The sequence below is a fragment of the Aphis gossypii genome, chromosome 3, assembly GCF_020184175.1.
Source record: "Aphis gossypii isolate Hap1 chromosome 3, ASM2018417v2, whole genome shotgun sequence".
NCBI classification, from domain to species: Eukaryota; Metazoa; Arthropoda; class Insecta; order Hemiptera; family Aphididae; genus Aphis; species Aphis gossypii.
Genome location: NC_065532.1, coordinates 38,579,220 through 38,606,656, shown reverse-complemented (window position 1 = coordinate 38,606,656; position 27,437 = coordinate 38,579,220). Strand labels below are relative to the sequence as shown.

The following is a 27,437-nucleotide window of genomic DNA, read 5'->3' as shown; positions in this document are numbered from 1 at the left end:
GGGGGGGCAAGTGCTCTATCTTGCCCTCCCCAATGGGCGTTCATGGCCCCCAACCAAATCATGCCAAGACAAAAAAAAAGTTGTGTGGTGTGTACCTTGTAGTACCTATAGATTTTGATTAATTGTAATTTTTTTAATTACGCATTTATAATAAAAAATATTCCTGACGTTGTGAATTTCGTAACATAAAAAATGAATGTTTCTTCATGTCTAAAAAAAAAAATAGGTCTCATAATTTAAAAATTTGTTGTACCCCTTCGGTCACCAAAGTTTGAACACGCCTATGAATTTATGTTAACACTATTAATAAAATAATGATAAAACGTTTGCTTATAATATTATTATAATACTAATACATATTAGAAACACCTCTCCTTCATCATTTTAACTTGTCTAAAACATTTCAAACTTACTCTCCCTCATTTTGTCACTCCTACACTATACCCATAACTAATTAATTTTTTATACTATTCTCCCTCCATATTACATGACTAATTGTACAACTGCTTTATACAATCAAATATCAAGCATTTAATCTTATAGGCATCTATCTATTAGTTTCACAAAATACTCTTGATGAAAATACCTCAAAACCATTATTCTTTTGTACCTATTATCAAAAGTAGGAAGACCGGTTCAAGTTGAAATGATTTACCTCACGCATTATATCACCCTATTTCTGCTCCTGCACCATTTTTATTATTTAATCATGTCATATCAATTTATCAATAATTACTCCTCCCAAAATCATGAATAATTTTTTTGGATTACTCCAACAGCCTTAACTTGCTTATCTTTTTGATCCTTCAATTAAAATACTGTTTATATCTCGTTCATGTCATCTGAGTTTTGTTTCATTAAAGCACCATAAAAATATACAAGATATATTAATTGGATTAATTTTATTCTATACAATACACGTAATTTAATTAAAAAAGAGCTATATTCAATAAATTATAAATAACTATAATGATTATAAATATTTCTAAGCCAAAATGACCCATAATCCATTTATTAAAGGATAAAGATAATAATAATTTTAAAAAGAACATATTTTATTTAATATTGTATGTTTATTTATTTTGTTGGTATATATATAAAAATAACTAAAAATTAAAGTTAATTTAAACATACGTATACATTGTTTATTACTTATAGTAGACTTAATATATAATATTTTTTTGGGGTTTGTAATATAAGTTATAAGCAATAAAATATATTTTGTTCGTAGGTACATAAAAATAAAATTAAAGTAAAAAAGAAAATCACAGATTACAAAAAAAATTAAAAACAATGATGATCGAAAATTATACAACAGTAATGTAAAATGTGTTTGTTAGTACATTTTGAAAAAAAAATCCTAAATATGAGACAAAAAAAAAAAAACCTGATAAACATTCATCAGCGTTTTTAGTTTTATTTGAAAAATCACATTATAATTATCGATTTGTTAATGTAATTTAAAAAAAATATAAATAAATGTATTAGTAAACATAAGTACTGTGATAACTTAATTTAGTATTTGTATTACACTTAATTTAGATTCAACAGAAACTGAAAATCAAAAAAATTTTCAAAGGTTACTGTAGAATTATTTTTTTTTCGATTCAAGTTGTTTGATCCTAGCAGCTTTGACTGATCGTGGAGATTCTAAATACCGCCTTTTTGTGCTGCAATTACAAATCATTTTTTTTTCTAATATAACTGAATTTAAATTTTAAAAAATTTAAATTTATATCTCACCTAGAACCAAAAATTCTATTGTTTTTGGTAATTGGAGTATGAGTAGGTTGTAATGGACGAGAAGAAGTGCGTTTCAGGGGTGTATTTTGTGCACGCAAAGGTACTAAATTGTTTAAAAAGTTTGACCAATAGTCAGGTGACAATTTCAGCATTTCTTCAACAACCTATACAAAAAAAAAAAAAAAAAATAATACATTAATATTCGTTAAAGTATACAAGAATAGTATAAAATAAATTATATTTTGCATTTTGTTCTTACTTTATTACTCAATTCACAATCAAAATACAGATTTTCAGAAACTTCACTTGAATAACCAACAATTGTTGGACCAAATACTCGAGCTAAATTTCCAACAGGCATTTTGCAATCAGGTGTTGCAGCAACTCTAAATAATTTAGATTAATTAAAGCATATTAATATAAATTGTAGTCGAATCTAACACAAAATGTCATACTTTTGTAAATGCAACATTATATATGCGAGTGTGTTACGATTGGGCGGTGGTAATAATGATATGGCTTGGTATAATCTGTGTTCAGTTTCATCTTTTGAATTTCTGACAGCATCCGTAAAAGTTTTCCAATCATAGTGGGGAATTAATGGATCATCAAGAGTTCTCAAGAAATCTTTTAAGCAACCACACACAACATGTATGTCAACATCGGACAAATTAGGTACTCCTTTACGGAATTTTTCCTTCAGTGCTTTTACATCTTTCTCTGAACCAGGTATTCTGTACAATCCAACAGTATCAAATCCTCTTTGTTCAATTTCGTTCACACAGTGGATGACTAATGCAGGTATCATTGGGCGGCCATTAACCATTGGTGAATAATCAGCTATTCGTCCCTGTTATTAGTATTCACATAAATATTTATTAAAAAATATATAACACATTGTAATGTAATTATAGGCTAATATTTGTATACAAAAAGTAAAATAATTCATGTATTATCATAGTACATACATGTCTCACTACTAATTTTAAATGAATATTAAACATTTTTTTTTCAAGAGATGATATTAATTTAAATAATTTCTAACCAAACCAATATTTTTAACAATGTATAAAGTATTACACACTGAGTGCAAAATTAATAATAATAATAAATATATAATTTTAATAAAACTTACGCCATTTTTGCTTGGTGTACTCTTTACAGGAATACACGGTAAAGGAATTTTATCTTTGTGTTCCAAATGCGCTGTTGCTTTGCAGTCTAAGCATTTCACCACAACACGATTGAATTTAACTCTAAAAAAAATAGTTTCCTCTTTTTAGCAAACAATATTGACAATATTTTTTAGATATATCAATAATACAAGGCATACTTGAAAAATAAGAGTTGTTTTGTCATAAAAAATTAATATCATAAGAAACCGGTTTTATTAGCACATTTACTTTCTTACAAAGCCACACTTTTTCACATAGCTAATCACCATTCACCTCTAAAAATTTTATTTCCCGCTGCACCAGCTTCTTTAACCCCTCTGCTTAGAAGATTATTGCCCGAAAGTTGGACCAGTTGATAATGGTAGACTAGAGTTCCTAGTTGTTTTCAAAATGTTGTTAACCAAATCATTGTTTGAAGTGTTAGAAAAGGAAGTAGTCGCTAGGCGCTAGATTAAGACTGATACGATAGGTGATCAATAAGTTCCCATTGAAAATCTTGAATTTTCTTCTTGGTTTTGGTTAATTTTATGGAATGGGGTAAAACAATTCTTCAAAACACTTAACAAACTGAGACATGTAATCCAAAATCTACGATATGGGAAACTGTTATCTGGTATAATCCTCCTCTACAATAATGCACATCCTCATACCACTACCAATATCAAGAATAAAATTCAAAATATTCGTTAAAAACTTTTATTCTACCAACAGTACAGTTCTGACCTAGCACCTACTTCCTCATTTTAAACAATGGCTTGATGGACAATATTTTGAAAAGACCAGGAATTCAAGAATGCTGTTGTGAATTGGTTCAACTTTCAGGCTGAGATCATCTATGCAATCATTTAAAATGCTTAGAAGTGAACAGCAATTATGTGGATAAGTGAAGTAGGTCTGTTTCTTATGATTATAATTTATTTTATGATGAAACGGATCTTACTTTTTGAATATGCCTTGTAATATACAAAATACAAATTACTTTTTTCCACATGGGCCACATATTTCTGGAATGATGACACTTTTTTGAGTAAAATTGTGAGCTCTATTGTTTAATTTATTAAGTGCTGAACTTGAATGTATTGTGTTGGGTATATTTTGATTATTTTCATTACCATATGGATCAGAGTCAAACGAGTCCAAAGAGTCTAAAATAGTAAAATTTAAGAAAAATTTTAACATAAATAAATTAATAATTTTTATTTTTAATTAGGGGGATTATTTGTAAATTATTAAAGATATCTTACCAGATATAGGTGGTGCACTGGGTGTTGGAAAAAGATTAGATGGTTTGGCTTCAATAATAGATTTTGCACTGATGTTTCTTGTAAATGGCTGCATTGTAACAGTAGTAGTAGCAACAATTTGAGTAGCAGTTGTAGTATTTGTCTGTAAACCAAAATATTATTTGTAAATAAAATGCAAATTAAGTATTAAATACATTTTACTTCAATTTCCTTCCTCATTTCATTGGGGTTTGTAACACCTGATGTTCGTTTTCTTTTTACAGTACCAAATACTTCAGGTTCCCAGCGATCCATAGCATCTTCAAAATTCTTATCGGAATCCAAACTATCTTCTACTCTCGAGTAACTTATGTCTGATAATACTGATTCTGAAACATACAATTTGAAATTAAGCAATTGTAAATTATGATTATTATTATTACTTTACCAGTTGTATCTTGACGTGGTATTTGATCAAACCTTTCTGCTTCACATTGAAATACTGGAGAACCAGATCGATTTAGGTTGGAATTATTAGCACTATTAAAAAGTCTATAGAAATTTTCAAGTTTCTGGGCCTAATTTAAGTTTTAATTACATTACATTACATTAATTCATAAAAGGCGTTTAATCATAATTTTTTACCATATTATCTCGTTCAACTTCTGCATGTCTCTTTTCTTTATTAGCTTCATCTAATAATCGATTAGAACTTTTAAGATTATGCATAAGACGTTCGCACTCAATACGCATTTCTTGTAGTTTTTTCTTCATTATTTCTTTGTCATTTCCATGATCTTTAAGTTGTACACTGAGTATATCCAATGATATGATTTTGGCTTTATAATCTATGAAAATTGTAATGCGTTATAATTATATTATCTATGGACACATATTGGTTGATTTATATAAGTATTGAACTGAAAAAAAATCTTCAGTAGGATGAATATTAAATTCTCCTAAGTCCCAATAGTCTTTTTTTTATTTAAATGATTAAAAGTTATAAATAAGACAGTATCCAACAATCGTAAAAATTATATTTTTAAATTTGTATAGGAAAAAATCATTATAAAATAAATATACATTTGTGTAAAGTATGTACCTCTTTCCACAGTTGTATCCAATAAAGCCATCACATGTCGGAAATGTTCATCATATTTCATAGCTAATGATAATCGTTCCATTGTTTTTGAAGAAAAAAGTGCGGTTTCTGAAAATATAATTTTTTTTATAAGTATAAAAGTAATCTTTTAAGTAGCTATTGGTCATTTTTCAAATAGGTAGCTGTTATAGTTACAACCGGTGATACAAACTCAAGTACTTATCATTATAAGCTGGGAATTATTTTGACGAGGTATCGCAAAATGTAAACGATATAAAAATATAGATTAAGATAAGTAGGTGGGTAACAACTAATAATAGAGTATAGGTTTCACAAGATATTTTATTTATATTACGTTTTCAGACATTGATAACACAATGTTTGGTCAGCTATTATTTTAAATACATAATATACATTACACAGGGCTTGGATAAGAAAAATGTAGTTGAAAAATTCAATAATGTCTACTATTTTTACTACGATTATCGTTCATAGGTTTAGTATTTTATATGAAATTTATTAAAAATAAATATTAAGTGTAACAGTAAATACTCAAGTCTTTTTAAATACCATTCATTATCTATATTATATATTGTTTTATTTAATTAATCATCATTGAATAATTGAAAAAAAAAAATAATAATTTTATTATTTTAAAGAAAATAACGCAGTTAAATGCAGTGGTGTATTATAAAATTTGGTGGCACAGGGCTATATCTAGGCAAGCGCGCGCGCGCACAAAAATATTATTTGTTTTCTCGGTAAGGGGGGAGGAAGGTTGTATATTTTCATACTTATATAGTAATAATTTTACCGACACAAACCATTTTTATTCTATTAAATTATATATACTAACTTTCCTGAAATTCGAGGGGGGTTGCACCTCTAAACAACACTGTCTATAGGAGTAGGGGGAGGGCTTGGCTTTCTTAAATGTAGAAATTAAATATTATTAAATATTAATGCTATAGAATTATTTTTCGTATTTTAAATCAAAATATTTTCAACATAAATATAGTTTAAATAAAAAAAAAATAAATGTCCGATGTTTTTTAATGTAACAATAAAGGTCCTGCGACCCCGGTTTAAATATATGTATTGCTTTTGCACACCAAAGATGCTTATAGTAAAAACATAACTTGTTTCAAATTGTATTTAATACATAGTGTTACAATGTAATTATGTCATAATAACTGCCGTTATTATACAACGTAAACATTTATTGCCTTTATAGCAAAACGATTTATCCCCCGTATTTATCCATTGTTATTAATTTTACAATATTAAAACCCCGTTATTTTAGAAAAAATAATATACTTTGCTCAAATTTAAAATATTGAAAGTAAATATTTAGTAGCTAACAAAGCATATAATTGTTTAAAAAAAAAAAATTCTAATACTTAAAATTCGACATACATAGAACTGTAGCAATAGTTCGGAAGTATGTCTGTACGTGGAACGTATATAGTTTTGCTTTGTTAGGTAGATATATATAGGTATGCGTAGTGATAGGCAGAAATAATAAACTTATTTGTAACGTCATTCTAGGACAGCATTACAATTTTTTTTTACGAGAATCACATTTCAATAGTTTTCAATCATAAGTTTTGATTGTTGCTCAAATTAGAACGCATAAAATGAATATCAAAAACGCACAGAGCTTTAAAAATTTTGCTTCAATAGACCACTCTTAAAGTGTTTTAAATATGTTTTTCCTTGTAATTGAAACCACGATCAACAAGTTAATAAAATAACAATACTAAGTTAGAATAGTAAGATTATATATTATTATTTATAATATTCATTATCTTAAAATTGTATTTTGTTTCAAATAAACAAGTTTTATTTCTAAAATGACTAATTTATTGATAACACAATAAATTACATTAAACATGTTATTAAACTGTTTCATTTTTTAACTGATATGGAAAGAAAATTTCCAAATCTTGATACGTCATAATAGAACAAATAGTTTACTATCTATAACTAGTTAAGTATAACAGAGTGGTATTAATGTATAACATTCTTGTGTAGATAAAATTATTTTACCATAACTCCATTTCCTTTGTTCAAACAATTTAATATAATCAAATACAACAATACATATTTATAGTTGATTTATTATTTAATACTTAATAATCAAGCTTAAATTTTTTTTAGAACAATATTTTATTATAACAAACATAAAATATCAGTTTATTTAACTTTATTCCTATTTAGAATATATAACATATAAAATATACAACAATTTAAATACCAACATTTATCTTGAAAATAACAAAGCGAGGTATAACATGTAAATAAAAAAAATTATTTATAAAAATTTAATAGAAATAAAATTCATCTTCAAAGTATTTTTTTAAAATAATTTATTAGATCAATTGTAAATATTAACGATTAAAAAACTGCGTGGTTTATGTTGCTTACATAAGTACTTATACTATTTTTTTTAATAATTTACAGAACATAAATATGAAATGGGTAAGAGTAGTACAAATGACATGCTATATATCTGCTGCTTCACACTGAGACACAAGTTTAAAACTCGTACAAGGCACATAGTAGTACCGAAATGATGATCGATAATATTGTTTGAATGCGTCTAAGGAGAACAACCCTAGGAGTGAGACAATTTCTAAGGCACACTGATAATTTATACTGTGGTTTTTTCGGAATATTTATTTTTAATAAGACAAATTTTTCGTAGATTTTATTTTGGTAGAATTGTGCTAACGTATTAATTGTGTTGTATTTGATCTAAATCCGTCTTTATCGTTTGCTTAATTTTATGAATGAGCGAAATGATTGCACTTAACAAAATGTAAAGTTTTTTTGTTTTTTTTTTTTTAAATACAAGAATTTAAAAAGTTATACATAACAAATATGTTCTACAAATATCCTAGTAAATGTAAAGTAAGTATAAGTATTATATTTTAATATGTAGTACCTATCGTAATATTTTTAAATTTTTTTTATCGATAACATAAACATAAGATGAGTGCTAAATATTATTAAATTGATAAAAATAAAATTAACTATATCTAAAGACTTTTTTTAGTGAATGCCAATAATGTTTTTGTTATACTAAATAAATCGTTTTTTTTTCTCGAGTATAAAATTGCGCATGCGTGATTTGCTTTTCAGTCTGGAGGCTCTAGATTTGAATCGATTCGTTTTTTTATTGTTCGACAACATTAGGTAGATAGATCCTCAGATCGTTATTCAGTAACAAGAGACCAATACAACTAATTCACATTTAACAGAATATTTAATAGGCTAAGATCATCTATCAAAAATGTGAGTAACAATTGTTTTGAATTATTATATTATACAAAAATGTTGGTATTATTTTATGTTAAAAATATTTAGTCCTGGATATTTTTTAAATTTTTGTATTACGTTAATATATACATCATATTAGATTGATGAAACGAAAAAAAATTGATTTCATTTTAAACAAATTAATATGTAAAACTAAATTTAAATGTCAGAAGGAATTAGCAATGTAAAATAAAATTTTTCTAAAGTATACCTAATTCAACTCTTATAAGTTAGGTATTTTTATTATAAATGTATAATTTTATCTTTACGCGGCTTTTATTTCAACAAATACGTAAAAATGTTACTTTTGTAGATTTACATGTTTTGTAACGTTATTAATTATGTATTATATACTGTTTGTCTTGCCTTTCAATAAAAAGAAACAGGAATATACTACAAACTTAACAGTATAAAATATATTACATTAATTTAATATTTCAATAATATTTTAAAGGTATGATTATTTACTAATTAAAAAATACTAACGTACCCATTGAAGTATGTATTAAATATAAAATATAGTGAAATTAATTTATCGTGGTAGTAAAATATATTTTTGATTACTTGAATACAATTAATTTATTTTTGTTTACATCAATAGTGTTGAATAAAATGTAATAAAGTAAATTTATTGTTATCTAAATTCTTGAGTGTACAAGAAATAAAAATAATAATATTAAACAAAAAACAATACATACCGAAGTTTTATTATAACAGTAGATATTATTAAAATATTTTAGTCAATGAAATTAAGTACAATATGTCTGTTTTTTATTTAAATATCAATAAGTTATTCTTTTTTTTAAAAAAAAGTAATTAACTAATATACAATTTTAATAATAAAGGCGTTTTATAAATTTGATAGCAATTAATGCGTGTACCTATTCATTACTCTAGTTGTTTAAACATAATATTTTTATCTTACAAACAACAAAATAACACATATTGACTAAGAATTATTATGGTTTACCTCCTATTTAGATACCTACTAACAATGCTATTTAATATTTGATGGTATGATTGTAAGTGTCAACCCAATATATTTTACTACCAACATTAATACTTAATTAAATTAATATTTTTAAATATTATTATGAATATTATGTAATGTAGTTATGACTTAACAATAACAATTCATGGATTGTACATTGTATAAATCATACAAATACACGATTCTTGTATATGATTAGAATATTATTCAATTTCATCAAAACGATTTATATTGTAACCATATAATAATATATCTGTATTTATCTAATGAGTAATGCTAATTATTTTTACATTTTATGTTACGTTTTTATGATGTCTATACTATTGTCACACTATAACAGTTATAAATGGTTAAACAATATAATCGATTACTAAATCTGCATACTACAGAGAGCGATATAGAACTATAGAAGTTTAAAACTAGTACATATAATTTTATTACGAGAAATAAAATAAAGAAAATCAGGACAAGATACAATAAATTGGAATAATACCTAATTGTTGGAATACTTTTATTTTGGGCACGTAATATTTGACTGCAAATCACTCCAAAACAATGACAAATATCTATAAAAAAAACCGAAATATCACGTCAGGTGTAAAACCGTACACCGTAACTAATAGGTTAATAGCAACAGTAGAATGACCCTCTTGCATCTATACACAAAATAAATCACTGCTCTTTCGGGGCCTTGAACTTGATAGTTTTCAACAGCATTAAGCCAGTTAAAATTAATCTAAACACACTCGGTGAATACAATTTTTGTAAACATACGATATACAACTGTATTTTTTAAAGAATACAATACAGATTACAGACACTCATTGAATTTCGGTTATTATTCGTAACAATTGGTCAATAAATATAATTTGTAAGTAGGTTTAATTTTAGGCAAATGTAATATTTATTTCATACTATTTGATCAAAATTATACTTTATCCTTAAATTATAATTTACATTAAATAAATATTATTATTATTAACAAAAAATGAGACAAGTTTCTAACTTTTTTATACTTATTCACTATTATTAATATGTAGTTTGGATTAAAATATTATTTATTTATATTATAAGTTTAACTCTGCTAAAATACTTATTGCTAAATACTAACATTAGGAAAGTACATATTTCATAGCGCCGTAGCAAGTTTTAGTTATTTATTATTATATAAATAAATAATTACATATGCCCATAATTTTGGTAATGAAAATTTTATTTTTCGCACCCACTTTATTATTAGTCAATAATACATTTTACGCTTTTAAAAACCTGAATTAACACTGTCTAAAGATGCAGGTAGGTACTTATAATATGATTTTATAGTTTTAAATCTAAAACACAAAAAAAATGTAACGAAATAATGATATTTAATGTTTGAAAGGACGAAGGAACTTCTTTATTTTTGAGATACGAAACGTTTGTATTCTTATTAATAATACTTAATGAGTAATGACTATTAAACTAATAAACTGTAATTATTCTGTTTCAATTTAAACGAAGTGAACAGATCATATATTAAGTATTAGGTTCCGATAGTTTTTGTTAAAATTAAATAACTGAAATAATTGTATATTATGAGCAGAATGATAAATGTATTGATATTACAACAATGAAGTATTTTTTTTTTTTTGTGTGTGAGTAATATAATTCACTATTTTTTGGAGCAGAAAAATGCCTCAACAGTCAACCAGTACAACTTTCGTTGTGGTTTCTAGTAGCAAATCAAATCAAGTAAAAAATTATTAAAATACACTCGAAAAAAAAACTCGGATTTTTTTACCGATCGAATATTATTAATAGAAAAATAAACTATTAAGTACTAATATTGAATAGAAATAAATAATAATAAATAATAAAATATCATTATAAGAGTATAGGAATAATATTAAAATATTCATATAATACACATTTCTCCAAATCTTTTATCGTATACAATGATTTATATCATTAAATTAAAATTGAATACATTCATTACAGGAACAAGGCACAATTTATTATTATTGATTCCTATGTTATATAGAATTGCGGATTTCGGTTTTTTTTTTATTTTAACTCACCAAAAGTGTTTACTTAGAATTAGAAAAAAAAGACATCAAACTTCCAAATATGGATGTATGTGTATTTAAGTGTTAATTATTAGTATAGTAATTACTAATTTCATGAAAACATAATTTTTACTTTGCGTCTTTGTATTAATTAAAAAAGTTAATACCAGTTAGATTTGTTAGAACATCCGTTGGTCACACTGATGTTTGTCTGTTATATATTTAGTATTTATATATTATCAAGTTTATTTTATTATCATTTATCAAATCCATACACATTAGAATAGATACATACTACATAGGTACCACGATTAAAGATATTAATATCTTTAATCGTGATAGGTACTCTATGATTTCAAACTAATTTATGACTTTGGTAATTTGTTATTAGTCTACAAATAACCTCTGACTGCTATTAACAAATTTTAGATAAAACATTATATTGTATAATTGTGTTAGTTTGAGATGATGTTAAATACTTTAAAATTTCATTTTTTAAAAAAAAACGCAATGGGAATGAACCAACGTTGCTTATGGCAATGGATTGATGACAATTTCAACCGGCAAGTGCCTTTACTTTATATTAAATGACAAGGATAAAAAATGTTGGTGCGTTTTATTTAGTTATATATTATAATTGTTATTTTGTGAAAAAAGTTTTGATGAGGATCGTATCAAGGAAATTGGCCCTAACTTGGCATGTGCTGAGTGGCTTATGAAAAATGGTGCACAAGTCAGATGGAAAGGTTGTAAAGAATTTGTCAGCCATTACGATTGCTTACCTAGTGTAACATCCAGTAACCCCGGACAGTTTCTAATTGAACAAGTTCATGCTGGAAAAGAAGCTTCAATTTCACATATAGGATTTAGTTATTTTGGTAGGTTCTTCAATTAGGGTAATACAAAATTTGATTTTGGTTGTATATTAATGGCTAATATAAATATTAATTTATAGAAAACTGTAAAAATATTTCTGATATTGAATTTGTTGGATGTAACACAATTGATAATGAAGCATTAAATAAACTCAATATCTTAAAAGATTATTTGACAAATTTGAAAATTAATGGCTGTTTAAATGTTTCTGACCAAGGAATAATGTCATTGGAACAACTTAAGTAAAAATACAATTATTTTATTAGATAAAATGTATGTAACTTAATAATTTAAATTTACAGGGCATTAAAATATTTGGAATTGAAAAATTTACAATTTTTAATTAAGCCAGAAGCAGCAATTGGTCATCTGAAAACAAAGCTGCCAGAATGCAATATACAATATAATGAATGATAATGATTTGAAAAAATAATAAAATATTATAAATGCTATTATAGGTGGCTGATACAAAAATACCAATTATACTTAACTATTTTCACTATTAATATTATCATATATGACTGATATTTTACTGTAAAATATATTTAGATTCTGTACTAATAATAACTAATATTTGTATCTTATGAACAATGAAATAAAAATTTGAAAAATACTTTAAAATGTATTTATTTTACCACTTAAACTAAGTTACAGTCAAACATGTGTACCACATACATCTAATTTGTTTAATGTAGGTTAGCAATAAGCATGATGACTGGATATTAGGTAGTAAAAAGACTGATTAGTAGGTACTAATTTAAAAATATATTGTTTTAATGTTATTTATTATTGATACAACTATATTATATTTCAATAAGAATCAATACATTTTTTTTTGTGTATATGAACTCAATTGATGTTTAGGAGCAATCAAGGAGGTTGACTTCTGAACATGGGTATGACATTATGTTATGTATTTATTACTGATGGTTGATTAAGTAGGAAAACAGTTATGTGGACTTGTACTCAACCAATAAAAACTAGTTGCCGCTCAGGTCAGTTCTAAATGCAAATGGAATATAGGAATTTGTAAAAATACATTACTAGCTATAATAACATATTATAATTGTAATATAGATATTAAATATCACAGAAAATCTGAATTTTCTATTTAATTATTTGATAAGCATTTTATTTAATTAGACAGTATATAAATTATAAGCTAATATTAAAAGTTGTATAATAAAATTTAAAAGTAAATAGGTACTTTATTTTATGAATTTATGGATTGTGATCAATTTATCTACAATTAAATCATTATAATGAGTTGAATTAGGTTTTTGAAAGAATAAGTGTTATAATCTTAATATTAAAAATAAACTACATATTTTCATTAATAATTTAATAAAATCAATCATGATAATTTTAATTAGGGTTAATATTGCTAAAAAAAAAATATTTATTGTTTGTTTTAGGATTTATATGACCCTAAAATAATTTTAATATTTCTATATTAACTTAATTTATACTACATTATTATACTTTCATATACTATGTAACTAAATTTGATATTTTTCTTTACTTGTTATTATAGGAACATCATGAGACATAAATTAATAAGTTCAAGGTGGAAGTATATGGTTATTATTTCAAGTTTTTTCTTGACATTAAATACTGTGGTATTTGGAGGTGAGAGAAAATTATAGATATTTAAATAATAATGATAATTATTTTATTATTTTGTCAAATTAATATTAGTTATGTAAATATATAATAAAACGAAGGTAGTATAGTTATTTTGGACTTAGTTAATTATTCTATCTAAACCAATTTTATTGTTATAACAATGTTATAACTACATTATACTGAGTATATTTGGAAAAATTGTCAAATTTTCTGTATTTAATTATGCAAAGTAAAATTTATTACACAAGTATTATATAGTATTTAAATTGTTTTCTTATTAATAGTTATTAAAGAATATAAAAATATTATACAGAAATATTACAGCAGTTTTAAAAACAATAGCAGTTTATAATATTGGTAACTTGTTATAATTATTAACAGGAATTTTTATGCAATGCAAATGCTAGTTTTAATTGTTCAGTGCAAATTTTTGGTAAACGTAAGTTTGTATTGATAAATATATAATACAATATGAACAAAGAAAATGTAAAGGATGTTTAAATACTAGTATACAATTTTATTTCTAATTAAAATGTAATTATTACCTATTTCAGTGCCATTAAGTATGTCATATTCAAATCAAGAAAATATAAGAAATGAACATTTTGCACACGAAAAAGAATATGATAAAAAATTAGCAGACTCTAGCTGTATTGTCAATGGTTCAAAATATGGGGAAGGGGAATATACACCAGGAGCAGGTCCATGTGAGGAATGTATTTGCCATCCACCAAATGTTGTTTGTTCAATGATGAAATGTCCAATAAATACTGGTTGCATTACAATTCAATTACCAAATAAATGCTGCCCAAAGTACAAATGTGGTATTTAATTATTTTGTTGACATTTAATACCTATTACAATTAAAATTTTATAAAATTAAAATAACAAAACATACTTGTTTTGTTAAATAGATTGTGAACATAAAGGTAAACAATATAATAATGGAGAAAAAATTAATAAATCCGATGAATCAGCTTGTAGAGTGTGTTTTTGTAACGGCGGAGAAATAGTATGTACGTCTATTGTATGTTATACTAGAAATGATTGCCAAGGATATTATTTACCAGGAGATTGTTGTCCTAAATATGATAATTGCTCGTCAACTTCAATAGGTATATTATATGTATGGATATAATATTTAATAAGAACATAATTAATGTGTTTTTTTTTTTTTTTAGAACAAAAACAAAAAGAATCAATCACTTCTAAGAAATCAAATGGTAGAAAAATTGATAACTGGTCAGATACTACAGAACATAATTTTAACGAGGAGGGTATTTGGAAAAGAGATACAGCAAAAAGTCAAAATCAAGAATTGACTACAGTTCCTATAACATTTCAAGACCCTGAAACAGTAATTAGGGACATAAACACATCATTACCTTATTTTGAAGAATTGGATGCTTCAACAGCAAATTCAATGCTAGATAAAAATATTACTTTTGATGAATCAGATATCGAAATTAATAATTTAGTAACTGTGGGTGATATTAATGAAAGTTCTAAGACTTCATTTTTAGGTTTTGAAATTGATAATTTAACAACATACGGAGAAACCACTGATACTAGCTATATAACAAACAATACAACTTCAGAAATTATACCTCAATTTGAAGAATTATTTGATACTACAACAGATATCGACAATTCAGTGATAATAACAGATCAAAATGGTACTGAAACTATTATAGGATTAACAGAGGAACCAGTTACTGAAGAAATGATTAATTCAGTACCTAGAACAAGTAGTACACAGGTTGAAATTTTTAATCCAAATGATTTAATGTTAGACACAGGAAAACCAATGATTGAACTTTCTACTATGACTTCTGAAATAGATATAACAACTGAAATGGATTATGAAGGGTCGAGAGAAGCAACTACACCAAGAGCACCTGATAAATCAACAGTTGGCACACCTCATAAATTAGTTATGAACACACTTCAAAAAACTATTGAGGATGAAATGAATACAGAAAATACATTTACAGATTTAGAAGATACCACAGATATGTTTGGACCCAACTTTGGCTATAAAACACAAACACATCAAACCCCATTTGATTCAAATTCAGATAGTACACACACAAAAAAAAATACCTATACAACAACATTTTTACCAACCATATTAACAACTTCAAAAATTATAAAAGAAATAACTACTAAACATTCCCAAAATGAATTATTCAATCAATCATTTACCAATTCAAATATCAAAAACATTAAAAATAATACTTCAGAAAACATAGAATATGATCCAGAAAATATAACTATTAATACAAATAAATCGACTGAAATGTACAATGACACTAGTATTCTGGAATTAGAAACAGAAAATACTACTTCTTGTGTAAATAGTAGTTGTACCAATTCTTCAAAACTAAATGATGAACTATTCGACTTTCAATCAGAGTCAACAACTCCTTTTATTATTGAAACAAAATTATTACCAAGTCAAGACTCTCTTCGTTCAGTAATTAAAAAAATTACATATCCTAAAGAATATCCTGATGAATTTGAAACAATTCAAAATGGACCATCTTTAACTATAACAAAAAGAACGTACACAAGTATTCCAGACATAGTTTATACAACAACAACAATGGTTACATTACCAACTTTAGAACTAATTTATAAAGCTGATAAAGAAATCGAAAAATATTTATCTGAAATTCAATCGACAACTATAAAACCAAGTAATAGTTTACGCCCACTTCAAAACATATCACTTTTAAATCCAACTTAAGACTAATTTAATACTTAGAATGGTTATATGATGGCATTAAAAATTGTTTGAAATCTATGAATACTCATTTTCTTACTAGTGATTTGAATCATTTTATTTACCATTTTAAATATAAGTATCTAAGGATCTAAAACTGTCTTAATGCTATAATATAATCATTCTAATTGTAAACCTTCTTCATTAAAAATGTATGTTATGAATGTTCTTGAAATATATTATAGTATGAACTGTATGAACTACTTATTAAAAATATATCTATTATAGATGAATCATGTACAGATTACTTGTTTTATTATGCTATACAGTGTTTATCCTACGTGTATCTATACAATCGAAAAAATATAATATAGAAGTAATCAGATAAATTTTTTTTTAAATACATTAATAATAGTATTTATAAATTATCCATATTGTATATTTAGTTAGCTGAAGATTTAGGCAAAACTATATATCATTCAATAATTTAACAGAACCAAAAATAACATTCGACATAAATAAATAGATGTTAGGTTAGGTAGGATTATTTTTTTAAAACTTAAATGTAGTAGAATTTATAATAATTTAATCATATTATTAATTTTTACTATCATAAATTTATTAATCAATATGTTAAGTACCACTGATATTCATATTGTAAAATTAGTTTACAGATTTTATATTTATGATATAAAAAAAAGTTAGATATGTACAGTAAAACCTCTCTATAACAGAATCACTTGGGACCAACAATTTTTTCCGTTATATAGAAATATACTTATATTATATTATTTGAACAGGGACTATTGACATTTTCTGTTAAAAGAAGGATTCTATCTAATAGAGGATCTGTTATAGAGAGGTTTTACTATATCTATTTAGGTAGGTCAACGCATGAAGCATTGCCCAAAGTTTTTGGTATATGTCTGTAAAACTAAAAATATGTCCTCCCCCCCATACCTTATATAAATATAAATTTAAAAAGTTCAACAAATATTAATTGTATATTTTATTTAATTATTTATGTCTAATAAATTTAATAATGTTTATGTACAGTTATCTATACATTAAGTAAAGTAGGTAAATAATAAATATATTAGTATTCATAATATAAATATTATGTAGTGCAGAATATTGATATAAAATGCTTTAAACGTTTAAAATATATCCATTTAAGTTTTAGCATATTTTACGTATATTAATAAGCTACAATACAAAAAATTAAGTAATTTTTGTTTCAAGTTTAGTATCAAATTATCAAATTATATCAAATATTATTTTATAATATAGGTGATTTTAAAATTGAATTGACCTACCTAAATTATTTTTAAAGAATTTGTTGTAATTTAATAATGCCAAAGTATTTTTTAAATAGTAACTAGTATCTTTATAAAACAAATATTTAAAACTAAAAAACAAATCAGTTATTAATGTAATAATGTTATAGATAGTATTTTTGTAGTATACCTACATAGATCCTAAATATTAAATTTTATATAACTTTTTGTGTTTTTGGGATTCTAAAATTTATCACTTCCATTATAATTTGAAAAATCATGTTTTAAATCAAATTCATGATAAAATGTTTATTAATATTTCTAATAACACTATTAGAAGTAAATACTCAAAAAATATAATTAAAATTTTAATATTTAAAATAAATTTAATATTATTTTAAACTGATTAGATCAAGCATTTTTATTAAGTTTTGAATACAATGATATTATTGCTTACATAATAAATATAACAACCTTAAAATTGGCCTAATTAGTTTTTTAAATTGTAGATAAAATCTTAGATTTAAGGTTTATATAATTATGTAGCTAGGTAGGTAGTAGATGAGTTTTAAACTTATAATTAAATAATTAACAAGTACCTTTACCGTATATTTATAATTAAAAAGTTTACCTATCTAATTATCAATACATTTATGTTTAAGATTCTAAATAGTTTGATCTATAACATGAACTGAAAAGAGAATATTTTTCATTTTAATATCCAATTAGATATTGTTAATAGACACAATGCTATGAGTATTTTCTTGGTGAGTATTTTAAATTAAATGAGATAATAAGAATAAAATGATATTATTTTGAGGTACAAGAATATAATAAATGTTATACAATGTCATAACATATATTTTTTAAATGACTGTAGGATTAAATTCTAATAATGATTTTATAATTTACTTACTTGTTTGTTGATATAATTGGTATGAATTGGTATGTCTTGTGGTTTGGAAGGTGTATAATATGGAAAACAAAGTTAATGATTCATTATTGACGTTAAGATCAGTCAACAAAAAGACTAGAGTAAACAAAAAAAAACAAAAAGTGAATTTGAAAAATTGATAAAAACAACTTACAAGGTAAATTATAACACTTGAACAAATGTTTACCGAGTGTCCGAGTTAAAAGGGATGATATCTCCCACAAATTACTAAAATTGATGTATGATTAGTCTTGCCGTTTAACGCTTAATACAAAATTTGCTTAATTTCTAAATACTCATAATACTGAAATAAATAATTACAACGTAAACACTAAACAATTAACAATGAATGAATAAATCAAAATATACAGCCGTCTACCACAGTTCCGCCTACCTGAGATAATCGAATTGCTAGTTTTGAAAAGTAACCGTCCGGGCAGCCAGTGTGACCAACTATAAATATATAATATAGTAAACTTGTCAAAGTGAAAATCAGTACCATGGTTTACTACTGGCGTGTTGGCCATGATTAAAGATATATATATATATTGCATCTTTAAAGATATACATAATAATATCTTAAATCTTTAATTATGGTGTTGGCGGCTGGCGCATGTGTAGGCGTGTAGCTATCAATTATAATATTAAATATTGGTCAAGAGCACGGCTTAAGATAGGATTAGACACCATCTAAAGCCGTGATCATGAGTCAAGACTGCAATTAGCAAATAGCCAAATAGGTAATTACTAATTAATATTTAATAGTTCCAATTCCAACTTACAGTTACAAACTTAAGAGTAGGTATAATATTATGTGAGTGGTGGACAATAGTAATTCATCCCAGGAAAACTATATTTTATATAGTAGAATAACTGTGTCAGTGTATTTAACAAAAGCAGAATATAATATTATGTCAAATTTAAAAAAATGTACTTAGCTTTTTATCTTATTATTCACTTTTATTCTAATAAAGTCGTGAATGCCTTAAACATCAATATTATTATATTAATTTTCCTTAGCCATAGGCAAGAACGCCACTATTCATTAATTTCACTATTCACATGAACAGTAAACTGCTCAGTAACAATCCTAACTCACAAGGGAAAGTCCTTATATCCCACCAGACTTATTGGCATAGTCGTAAATGAGTAAATAATAAATATAATGAAGAATTTGTATTAAGTTTTATGAAAAATGAGTGTAAGTATGAAAATTTTATTCGAGTTATGTTAGGTCACCTATTGTGAGCATCGGACGGCACGCATGTGGTCTTCATTATGTGTTAATAAATATTTATACAAATTCTACATACCTACCTATTAAGCCATACTATATTACGATTATACTAAATTCGTATCTTATAAATTATAACTTATAAGTATTTAAAATTGTTTTATTTTTCATTTGTCTGTTTATTTCTTTTGGAATACCACGTATTGGAATTTGTCAACAAAGTGTATTTTTTTGTGTATTCATAGTTCATACATTCTTCATAATAAAAAAAATACTCCAATCTTAAACCTTGCAGGTGGTTTTAAATAGCAATTGAATAGTTGGTACATTTTGAAGATGCAAAACCAGATAAAATCGATTATGTTTTTTTAATGCAATTCATAAATAAATAACTGTCTAAATATAGACAGTAATAACTAATAAATATTTAAAAATTTCACAAAAAATTCGTATTAGCATTTATAATTTTGGATTAACAAATTTATATTATTTAAATTTAATATGTTATATATTATAATTATAAGGTTTATGCACCTATTATGAATATATTATGTATTATATAATTAAGGCTCGAATTTTACAGCATATACTTCTTTTTTTATAAATGAGATAGACATCTAATTTTTATACATAAATTCATTTCACGTCATTCTAATTCCAAATAAAGCAATTTTTTTTGCTTTTTTTAAAATTATTCCAGCTGTGAATTTTTTATATGTTTATTATGCTATTGTAATAAAAACAAATGAATTAATTAGAAATGTAAAAACCCAAAATATGGACTAAATGGTTATATTGGATTATTATTGTTTTTGTTATCGAGTTGTTAATTAAATATTATATTAAACATATATTATTTATAGATTATCAATTTACATATAGCTTGCAGTACCTATACGGTCAGTATTCCTATAACATCGATATCGATTGTTTCAAATTTCAAATTTAGTATTTTAATGTTGTAAGGTGAAATCTCTTGTATGAAGTAAGTATAGTCGCACCGATCACTTCAGTGGATGCTGATAGTTCGTATTCTATGTATAAAAATATCCAGTTGGACGTTGGAAAATAGTCAGTTTCACTACTACAAATCTACGGAAATACATGGTAAATAATTCTTTTTTTAAATTTAAATTGATTTTTCAAATTGTTTTATTCATTTTTATAATTATTAGTTCAAGTTAATTTTTGGACATTCTTTTTTTTTTTACTTATTTTAAATATAAATATGCTTCTTTTTTGCATTTTTTAAACAATCGTGTGCTTTTTTTGTTGCTATGCTTTAAAATCCAAGCCCTATATATACTATATATAAGGTATGAAGTTATAATAAATTGATAGTATCATCATGTATTTCGAGTGGAGGTAGAAAAAACTATTTTAGTTAAATCTCTCTTCTCAAATAAATCCCAAATACGCCACTGTTTATAATTAATACAAACTTTGCATAACTGTATTATTAAATGTAATAATATAATACCTAATGAGACTTATTAAAAAATAATTTCAACTGCGTAATAGTTGATTTTAAATTAATTTATTAAATATGTTATGACTAAAGTGTACTGTACTACTGTCATAGGTTTAGGTACTTATAAGTTATAACTTATAAATACAAAAGTACGCTATTAATCAATTACATGTATATACAAATTATTCAAGTATTAGCTCATTGTTTGTTAAATATTTTATTTTGTTACTTATGTAACTTTATTTCTATAAAGGATTTGATACATAAATATTATAGTATTATACTATAAACTAGATAGGTAGATGATACCTATTATAGTCTATACCTACTCTATAGTATACCTATAATATAGGTCCTATATATTGTATATTGTATTTTTAAATTTGTTTTAGATCGTTGATATTGATCGTATTAATATTTAATATATTAGATACAAATAATAATAGCTGTTTTCTCTTCTAGTTCTAGAAGATGTATTCCTAATACTTCAACTTAGGTAAGTAAATTATCAAGCTAAATTAATATTTTCTTTTTTACAATAACTGATACTTATAAATTAGCAATAAATCGTGCGCACATTGACAAAATTGCTATATTTTTTGTGTGATTTTTAGAAACTATTATTTCACCAATAAAAGATACTTTAATATTTTTTATAATATTTTAATGCATCAAATATTAATATTGAAAACATCTCAGTTGTTTGGAAACTTGCCCCGAACAAAATTAAACGAATATCCAGTGACACTGACACGTGCGTATTATGTTTAATGAAAGGTTTTTCATAAATTATCCTGGAGAAAGTAATTCAATTTGTTACTGACAGTACTCCCACTTGAGTACTCACATCACATGATTTTTTCATAGTGCTCTTATAAAACACTGCGTTCCTTCGTTGTTTTGTGACTCCCGAGTCAACACATCGAAGACAACAAGCGTTTTATTTACTCAGGTAATATATATTTATTTATTTTATTTTAATATTTAACAAAAATGAACAATAACAATTGTTAGGTATAAAATAACAAATTTAAACTAAACTGAATATTATTAATTTATTCAAATATCTTTGTAATTGTAAATTTAACTTTAACTGAATTTCGAATAGACATTACTTTAATTATCAGCAAACTTAATATTGAATGAATGAATAAAATTTATATTATAAGAATCAATGTTGATTTTATAAATGAAAAAAATAATTTACATTTTATTAAACAGTTCCGATTTTGTGTTATTATTTTTTTAATATTAGAGTGAATTAACCTAGTATTATACAACTTAAAGGTAAAAATATTAGGTATATTTGTATGTTTTTAATTTTTATTTAAGTTATGAAAATTTTTAAATTTGAATATTTTATAAAATCGGAATTCGCCTAAAAATTAAATTGTCGTAAAACCAGCGTAGAAACATAGATATTATTCTTACCTTTAAGTTTAGAGATATAATATTTATATTCGCTCTAATATTAAGACTAAGAACTGCAACACGAAATTTGCTACGTTGTACTCTACTATGGATAATGCCAACAATAGTTGCATGTTTCAAAATTTATAAGTCATAGACAACATATATCAGGGACTAGGATATTAAGAGATGTCCTCATAATACTGTATTTTATATTATATAATATAATAATAATTTAGTCTTCATATCTGAAATAGCGCCAGTCTGAAATCCTTAGTAATTTGGCATATCTTTATCGTATCCCACTATAATTTTATTTTTAGATGATATAGTTGGAATTTCAATAAATATATAATTTTGTCTGTGATAACAATTATATCTACCTAAAGAAATTGGACCTTTTTACGATTAGGTACTTATCGATAAAATCTTAATAGTTTTACGTATATTTCAATTTAGTATTTTAGTTCATATTTGTACGTCTACATTTATGTTCGTGAACTAATTTTTTCGTACATTCATATTTTATAATTTAAGTGTTGATATTTTTAATCGTATGTGTTATTAACTGGATGCCCGAGAAATTATAAATATATAAATAATGTTTTTTACCCGATTTTTTTTTTAATTTCTAGTTTTTTGATAATCTGGTAGGTATTCTGATCATATATTTGTCAGATTATCGAGAATCTATCTATACTATTTAACAGTGGATTAGTTACCAGTATAAAATGCATTTATTTTCTAACAAAATCATGATAATACTATTCATAATTTTTGTTCACGAGTCTATAGTATTTAAAAATTGATAAATGTATCTTTTTAATTTGGACTGTACATTTGATCTTAGATTTCGTCATTGAAATATTTATTTTTTTAGGAATTTTAGATCATAAAATAGCCAATAGGTATATGTATAAATCAGTGGTGGTTCAAAATATAAATTATATATAATTATAATACATAATTTGGGTGTACTATGTAGAGAGTGTTTGATACGAATGTATAATATAAAATTATATACCTATACTGTATAGTAGATAATAGTATTGCATATTAATATTAATATGTTATATTGATATACCTATCAATTATAATAATAGCATTTATAAGTATTGTTGGGTCATGGCATAACGAGTTTTTTTTAAATGTTTTTCTCCCCACTAGAACGATGAATTCCTTAATGACCGTTGTGGTTTTGGGCGCGTGCATGATGGCTGTATGCCTGGCAATGCCTCAAGGATCTAAAGATGGAGCTATTTTCACTAACGAAGCCATCAGACAAGCACAAAGTACACATCTTATACCGCAAAATGCTCAGATTCAGAAGGTTCAAGAAGGCGTAGAGTTGGTCGCATACGAGTCGATACCTGGCTCACAGGCCATCAACCTGTTCGAGATCCTCGGCGACCACGTGCCTCCAGAGGTTGTTAGCAATCTGCAAACCCAAGTCGATCAAGTTGGAAAACAGTGAAAACACGATTATATAATTTAATTTGGTCTATGCGTAATATTATTTAGTTTGCCTTCCTAAAATAAGTCTGAGTCACTGGAATCAACCGCAGTCCGAATAATACTGTTTTTACATTTTTTAATATTTTTCAACATTGAAATCATGCACGCATTATGTATTTACATGATACGATTCTTATGCAACATTGTTATCGATTAGTTTTTTAACAGAGAAAGTGTTTATTTTTCGACGGAAGTGCTTTCACCCACTGTTTTATTATTATTAATATAATATTTTTTTTTTTTTTTGACAAATACTTATACATATAATATACATTACCTACATTTACTTTCTATGTATGAACAATCATTATTTAATGTCAGTACCTATATGCCCTTAAGATATAACAAACAATAAACATGATCTGGTTTAATCAATTTATGTACTATGTAGATATAACTTAACACACTATACGAATATGTTTATTAACTATTAAACTGTGTTCATATATATTACCACAAAATATTTCAATTAAAAGAATAAATGTGTATAATTTATTTTAATAATTTCAATGTTAATGTATTTTTTTACAGATTCAGGCTTCTAGCTTAAAAAATACTATTGATAAATAATTTAAATGTACAAATTTAAATATTGAACTACACGATTAATTTCATTATACGTAAATGTGTATAGTGTTTACTTATATTTCTAAATATATTACAATATAAGAAATACAAACCACAGAGGATCCATTAAATTTTGTTGTCAAGGTGAATTGATTTAGTATGCTCAATTTGGTTATTTTTATTATTGCTATAAATGGTCAAATTATCAAACGATTAGAGCAAACTTTGAAATGTAGGTAACCTATGTTAAATATAGGAAGAGCTTAGAGCAGTTACCGGTGTGTTAGCTTAGTATATGTTTAGATATCAATAAAGATTTGCATTCCATACTCAACAATGAATTTTAAAAAAAATTGTGCTTATGATAATATGATAGAAGAAATGGGTGCTTAAATATACTTTTAATTAAAATAGTTTTATAGACAACAAGTAAGAATAATTTAATAATAATAAATGTTTCATTTATAAAACCTAACTGTTATAGTTACATTTTATAATGATCTTGGTTGTATATTAATTATTTAGCAAATAACTACTAACAATTAGTGATAATTATTATCACTTTGAAGAACTGTAGAGTTTACAATATTTTAGTTCCATTTTCACGAAAAAATTATTGTATAAGAATGTAAGTCACACATAATATATTAAAAATAATACTCGGTAACGTTTTGAATCTATTCTGAATATAGGTAATTACCTAAAACTTTAATATGCCTTTAATCCAAAATATTTTGAATATTTCCATGTCTTCAAAGGTGAAAGTAATATACTATTAGTTATAGTATTTGATACTCACGGCGATTATCAGCTATTAAACCTAGTAAATTTATTCTACACTCATACCTACAATTTAGATGTATTACTTGGTAATAAGTAGGTATAGTACAAAGACTATATGAACAGTATAAACTATAAAATTGATTTTATTAAGCACGTTACTAATCGTTCTCGTAATATATATTGTAGCAATGTACATTTTTACTAATAATTGATTTATATTATATTTTATGTTGTGTTATGGTTAACATTTTGGTAGCAGCAACTTAGGTAAATATTTGTATACTTATTAGAGAAAGGCAGAAAGCTATAATTTTAATAGTAACACGTGACAGTAAAACAGTATTTAAGTAACTAGTATAAGTTTTAATGTGTTTTAAAACAAAGAAATTGTATGTAGGTAGTATGTATAAGTATATAATAAAGACGAAAAATTAACATAACTTCTGCAAACGGGAATTATTCCATAAATAACATCATGACTTTAGGCTTTCACTTGAACCCGTGACTAGATATTGCTATTATCACTGAGTACTCATAAATATATATTACTGTTTAATGTTTATACTTAACATAGTATATACCCATCACAAAATGTTATTACTTTCCATCATGAATTAAAACTTTCAAAGAGTTTACCTGCGTAAATATCCTATGTTGTTCAACATATATATAATATATACATAGACACACCAAATAGTTACCTATATTAACTTTCTCTATTTTTAATTTTAATCACCTTTCTTAACCGATGTTTTATTATAATCGATATATTTTTTAAACGTTTTATAATGGACATATAAATAATATATTATGTAATGAACACAAGTTTTATTTAGGTATTTTGTGAAATGAAAACTATTATGTTACTTTAAGAAGACGCTATTTTTACTATAATAACATACTATTATTTTGAATTAGGGGTAGCTACCTATTTAATACTATTTTTGTCCTTTGGTATGGATGAAAAATACAATAAAACAAAATTCTGTTATTGAATTAGTGCAAACAATTTATGACGTACGCATTCAATATCTTTCCCTGCTCAAAAAAAGATGCTATTGATATTATTATCAAAGCAACTTCATAATTTACTTTTGGGTGATATTGATTGCTTGAACTTGTTTCCCTTATCCACTTTAAAATAAATTACTCTATTACAAGAAATAACAATCTACTATATTCCACGATTAGTATATTATGTTTAATAGTCCTGATCACGGTTATCTACTAGTAGATAACCGTGGTCCTGATAATGTTTTAATGGTTCCCAGTAATTCCAAAATTGTACAGTATTTGCCTCATTAAATAATATAATATGGCATAAATTGATGTATATATTATTATACTTGTTAAATACTAATAATATCATAAACTACGAAAAATACTTCTAGGAAAAGTCGACTTGAATTCAAGTTTACG

At 25.0% G+C, this 27,437-nt stretch overlaps 4 protein-coding genes across 5 annotated transcripts; 3 read left to right on the top strand and 1 right to left on the bottom strand.

Moving 5' to 3' along the window:
* Window positions 1-1,053: 1,053 nt before the first annotated feature.
* Window positions 1,054-19,437, bottom strand: LOC114121487 (rac GTPase-activating protein 1-like). 2 transcript variants are annotated; one of them, XM_050203243.1, is made up of 13 exons: window positions 19,226-19,437; window positions 19,021-19,134; window positions 5,244-5,351; window positions 4,787-4,989; window positions 4,590-4,719; window positions 4,364-4,530; window positions 4,163-4,304; window positions 3,898-4,063; window positions 2,879-2,999; window positions 2,199-2,593; window positions 2,003-2,129; window positions 1,744-1,907; window positions 1,054-1,670 (listed from the first exon to the last, which is right to left on the bottom strand). In XM_050203243.1, exons 3-13 carry the CDS (start codon window positions 5,323-5,325, stop codon window positions 1,592-1,594), a joined length of 1,776 nt encoding a protein of 591 aa, XP_050059200.1. In that variant the 5' UTR covers window positions 5,326-5,351; window positions 19,021-19,134; window positions 19,226-19,437; the 3' UTR covers window positions 1,054-1,591. The 2 variants fall into 2 exon arrangements, with proteins under 2 accessions (XP_050059200.1, XP_050059198.1); XM_050203241.1 differs by lacking the exons at window positions 19,021-19,134; window positions 19,226-19,437 and adding an exon at window positions 5,814-5,835.
* On the top strand, window positions 8,139-17,127 carry LOC114121484 (uncharacterized). Its single transcript, XM_027983862.2, has 6 exons — window positions 8,139-8,156; window positions 8,442-8,540; window positions 14,011-14,105; window positions 14,657-14,926; window positions 15,017-15,217; window positions 15,284-17,127. Coding segments are annotated over exons 2-6 (2,136 nt in total). The 5' UTR covers window positions 8,139-8,156; window positions 8,442-8,538; the 3' UTR covers window positions 16,852-17,127.
* On the top strand, window positions 11,899-13,089 carry LOC114121485 (ATP synthase subunit s, mitochondrial). Its single transcript, XM_027983863.2, has 4 exons — window positions 11,899-12,163; window positions 12,258-12,478; window positions 12,556-12,718; window positions 12,779-13,089. The coding sequence occupies exons 1-4, from the start codon at window positions 12,066-12,068 to the stop codon at window positions 12,888-12,890; spliced, it is 594 nt and encodes a 197-aa protein (XP_027839664.2). The 5' UTR covers window positions 11,899-12,065; the 3' UTR covers window positions 12,891-13,089.
* A 3,154-nt stretch (window positions 19,438-22,591) lies between the features above and the next one.
* On the top strand, window positions 22,592-25,172 carry LOC114121525 (uncharacterized). The gene is made up of 2 exons (XM_027983917.2): window positions 22,592-22,695; window positions 24,321-25,172. Exon 2 carries the CDS (start codon window positions 24,325-24,327, stop codon window positions 24,625-24,627), a length of 303 nt encoding a protein of 100 aa, XP_027839718.1. The 5' UTR covers window positions 22,592-22,695; window positions 24,321-24,324; the 3' UTR covers window positions 24,628-25,172.
* The last annotated feature ends 2,265 nt before the right edge of the window (window positions 25,173-27,437 follow it).

Bases quoted from the DNA above. Each gene is read 5' to 3' on its own strand.
- LOC114121487 (XM_050203241.1), bottom strand. The intron at 4,305-4,363 runs GTAAAATGTATT...TTTGGTTTACAG, and splicing joins AAATGAGGAAGGAAATTGAA to ACAAATACTACAACTGCTAC. The intron at 4,064-4,162 runs GTAAGATATCTT...TTACTATTTTAG, and splicing joins CAGTGCACCACCTATATCTG to ACTCTTTGGACTCGTTTGAC.
- LOC114121484 (XM_027983862.2), top strand. The intron at 14,927-15,016 runs GTATTTAATTAT...TTTGTTAAATAG, and splicing joins CTGCCCAAAGTACAAATGTG to ATTGTGAACATAAAGGTAAA. The intron at 15,218-15,283 runs GTATATTATATG...TTTTTTTTTTAG, and splicing joins TTGCTCGTCAACTTCAATAG to AACAAAAACAAAAAGAATCA.
- LOC114121485 (XM_027983863.2), top strand. From the start codon at position 12,066: ATGATGTTAAATACTTTAAAATTTCATTTTTTAAAAAAAAACGCAATG. The intron at 12,164-12,257 runs GCAAGTGCCTTT...TTGTGAAAAAAG, and splicing joins ATTGATGACAATTTCAACCG to TTTTGATGAGGATCGTATCA. The intron at 12,479-12,555 runs GTAGGTTCTTCA...ATTAATTTATAG, and splicing joins TATAGGATTTAGTTATTTTG to AAAACTGTAAAAATATTTCT.
- LOC114121525 (XM_027983917.2), top strand. From the start codon at position 24,325: ATGAATTCCTTAATGACCGTTGTGGTTTTGGGCGCGTGCATGATGGCT.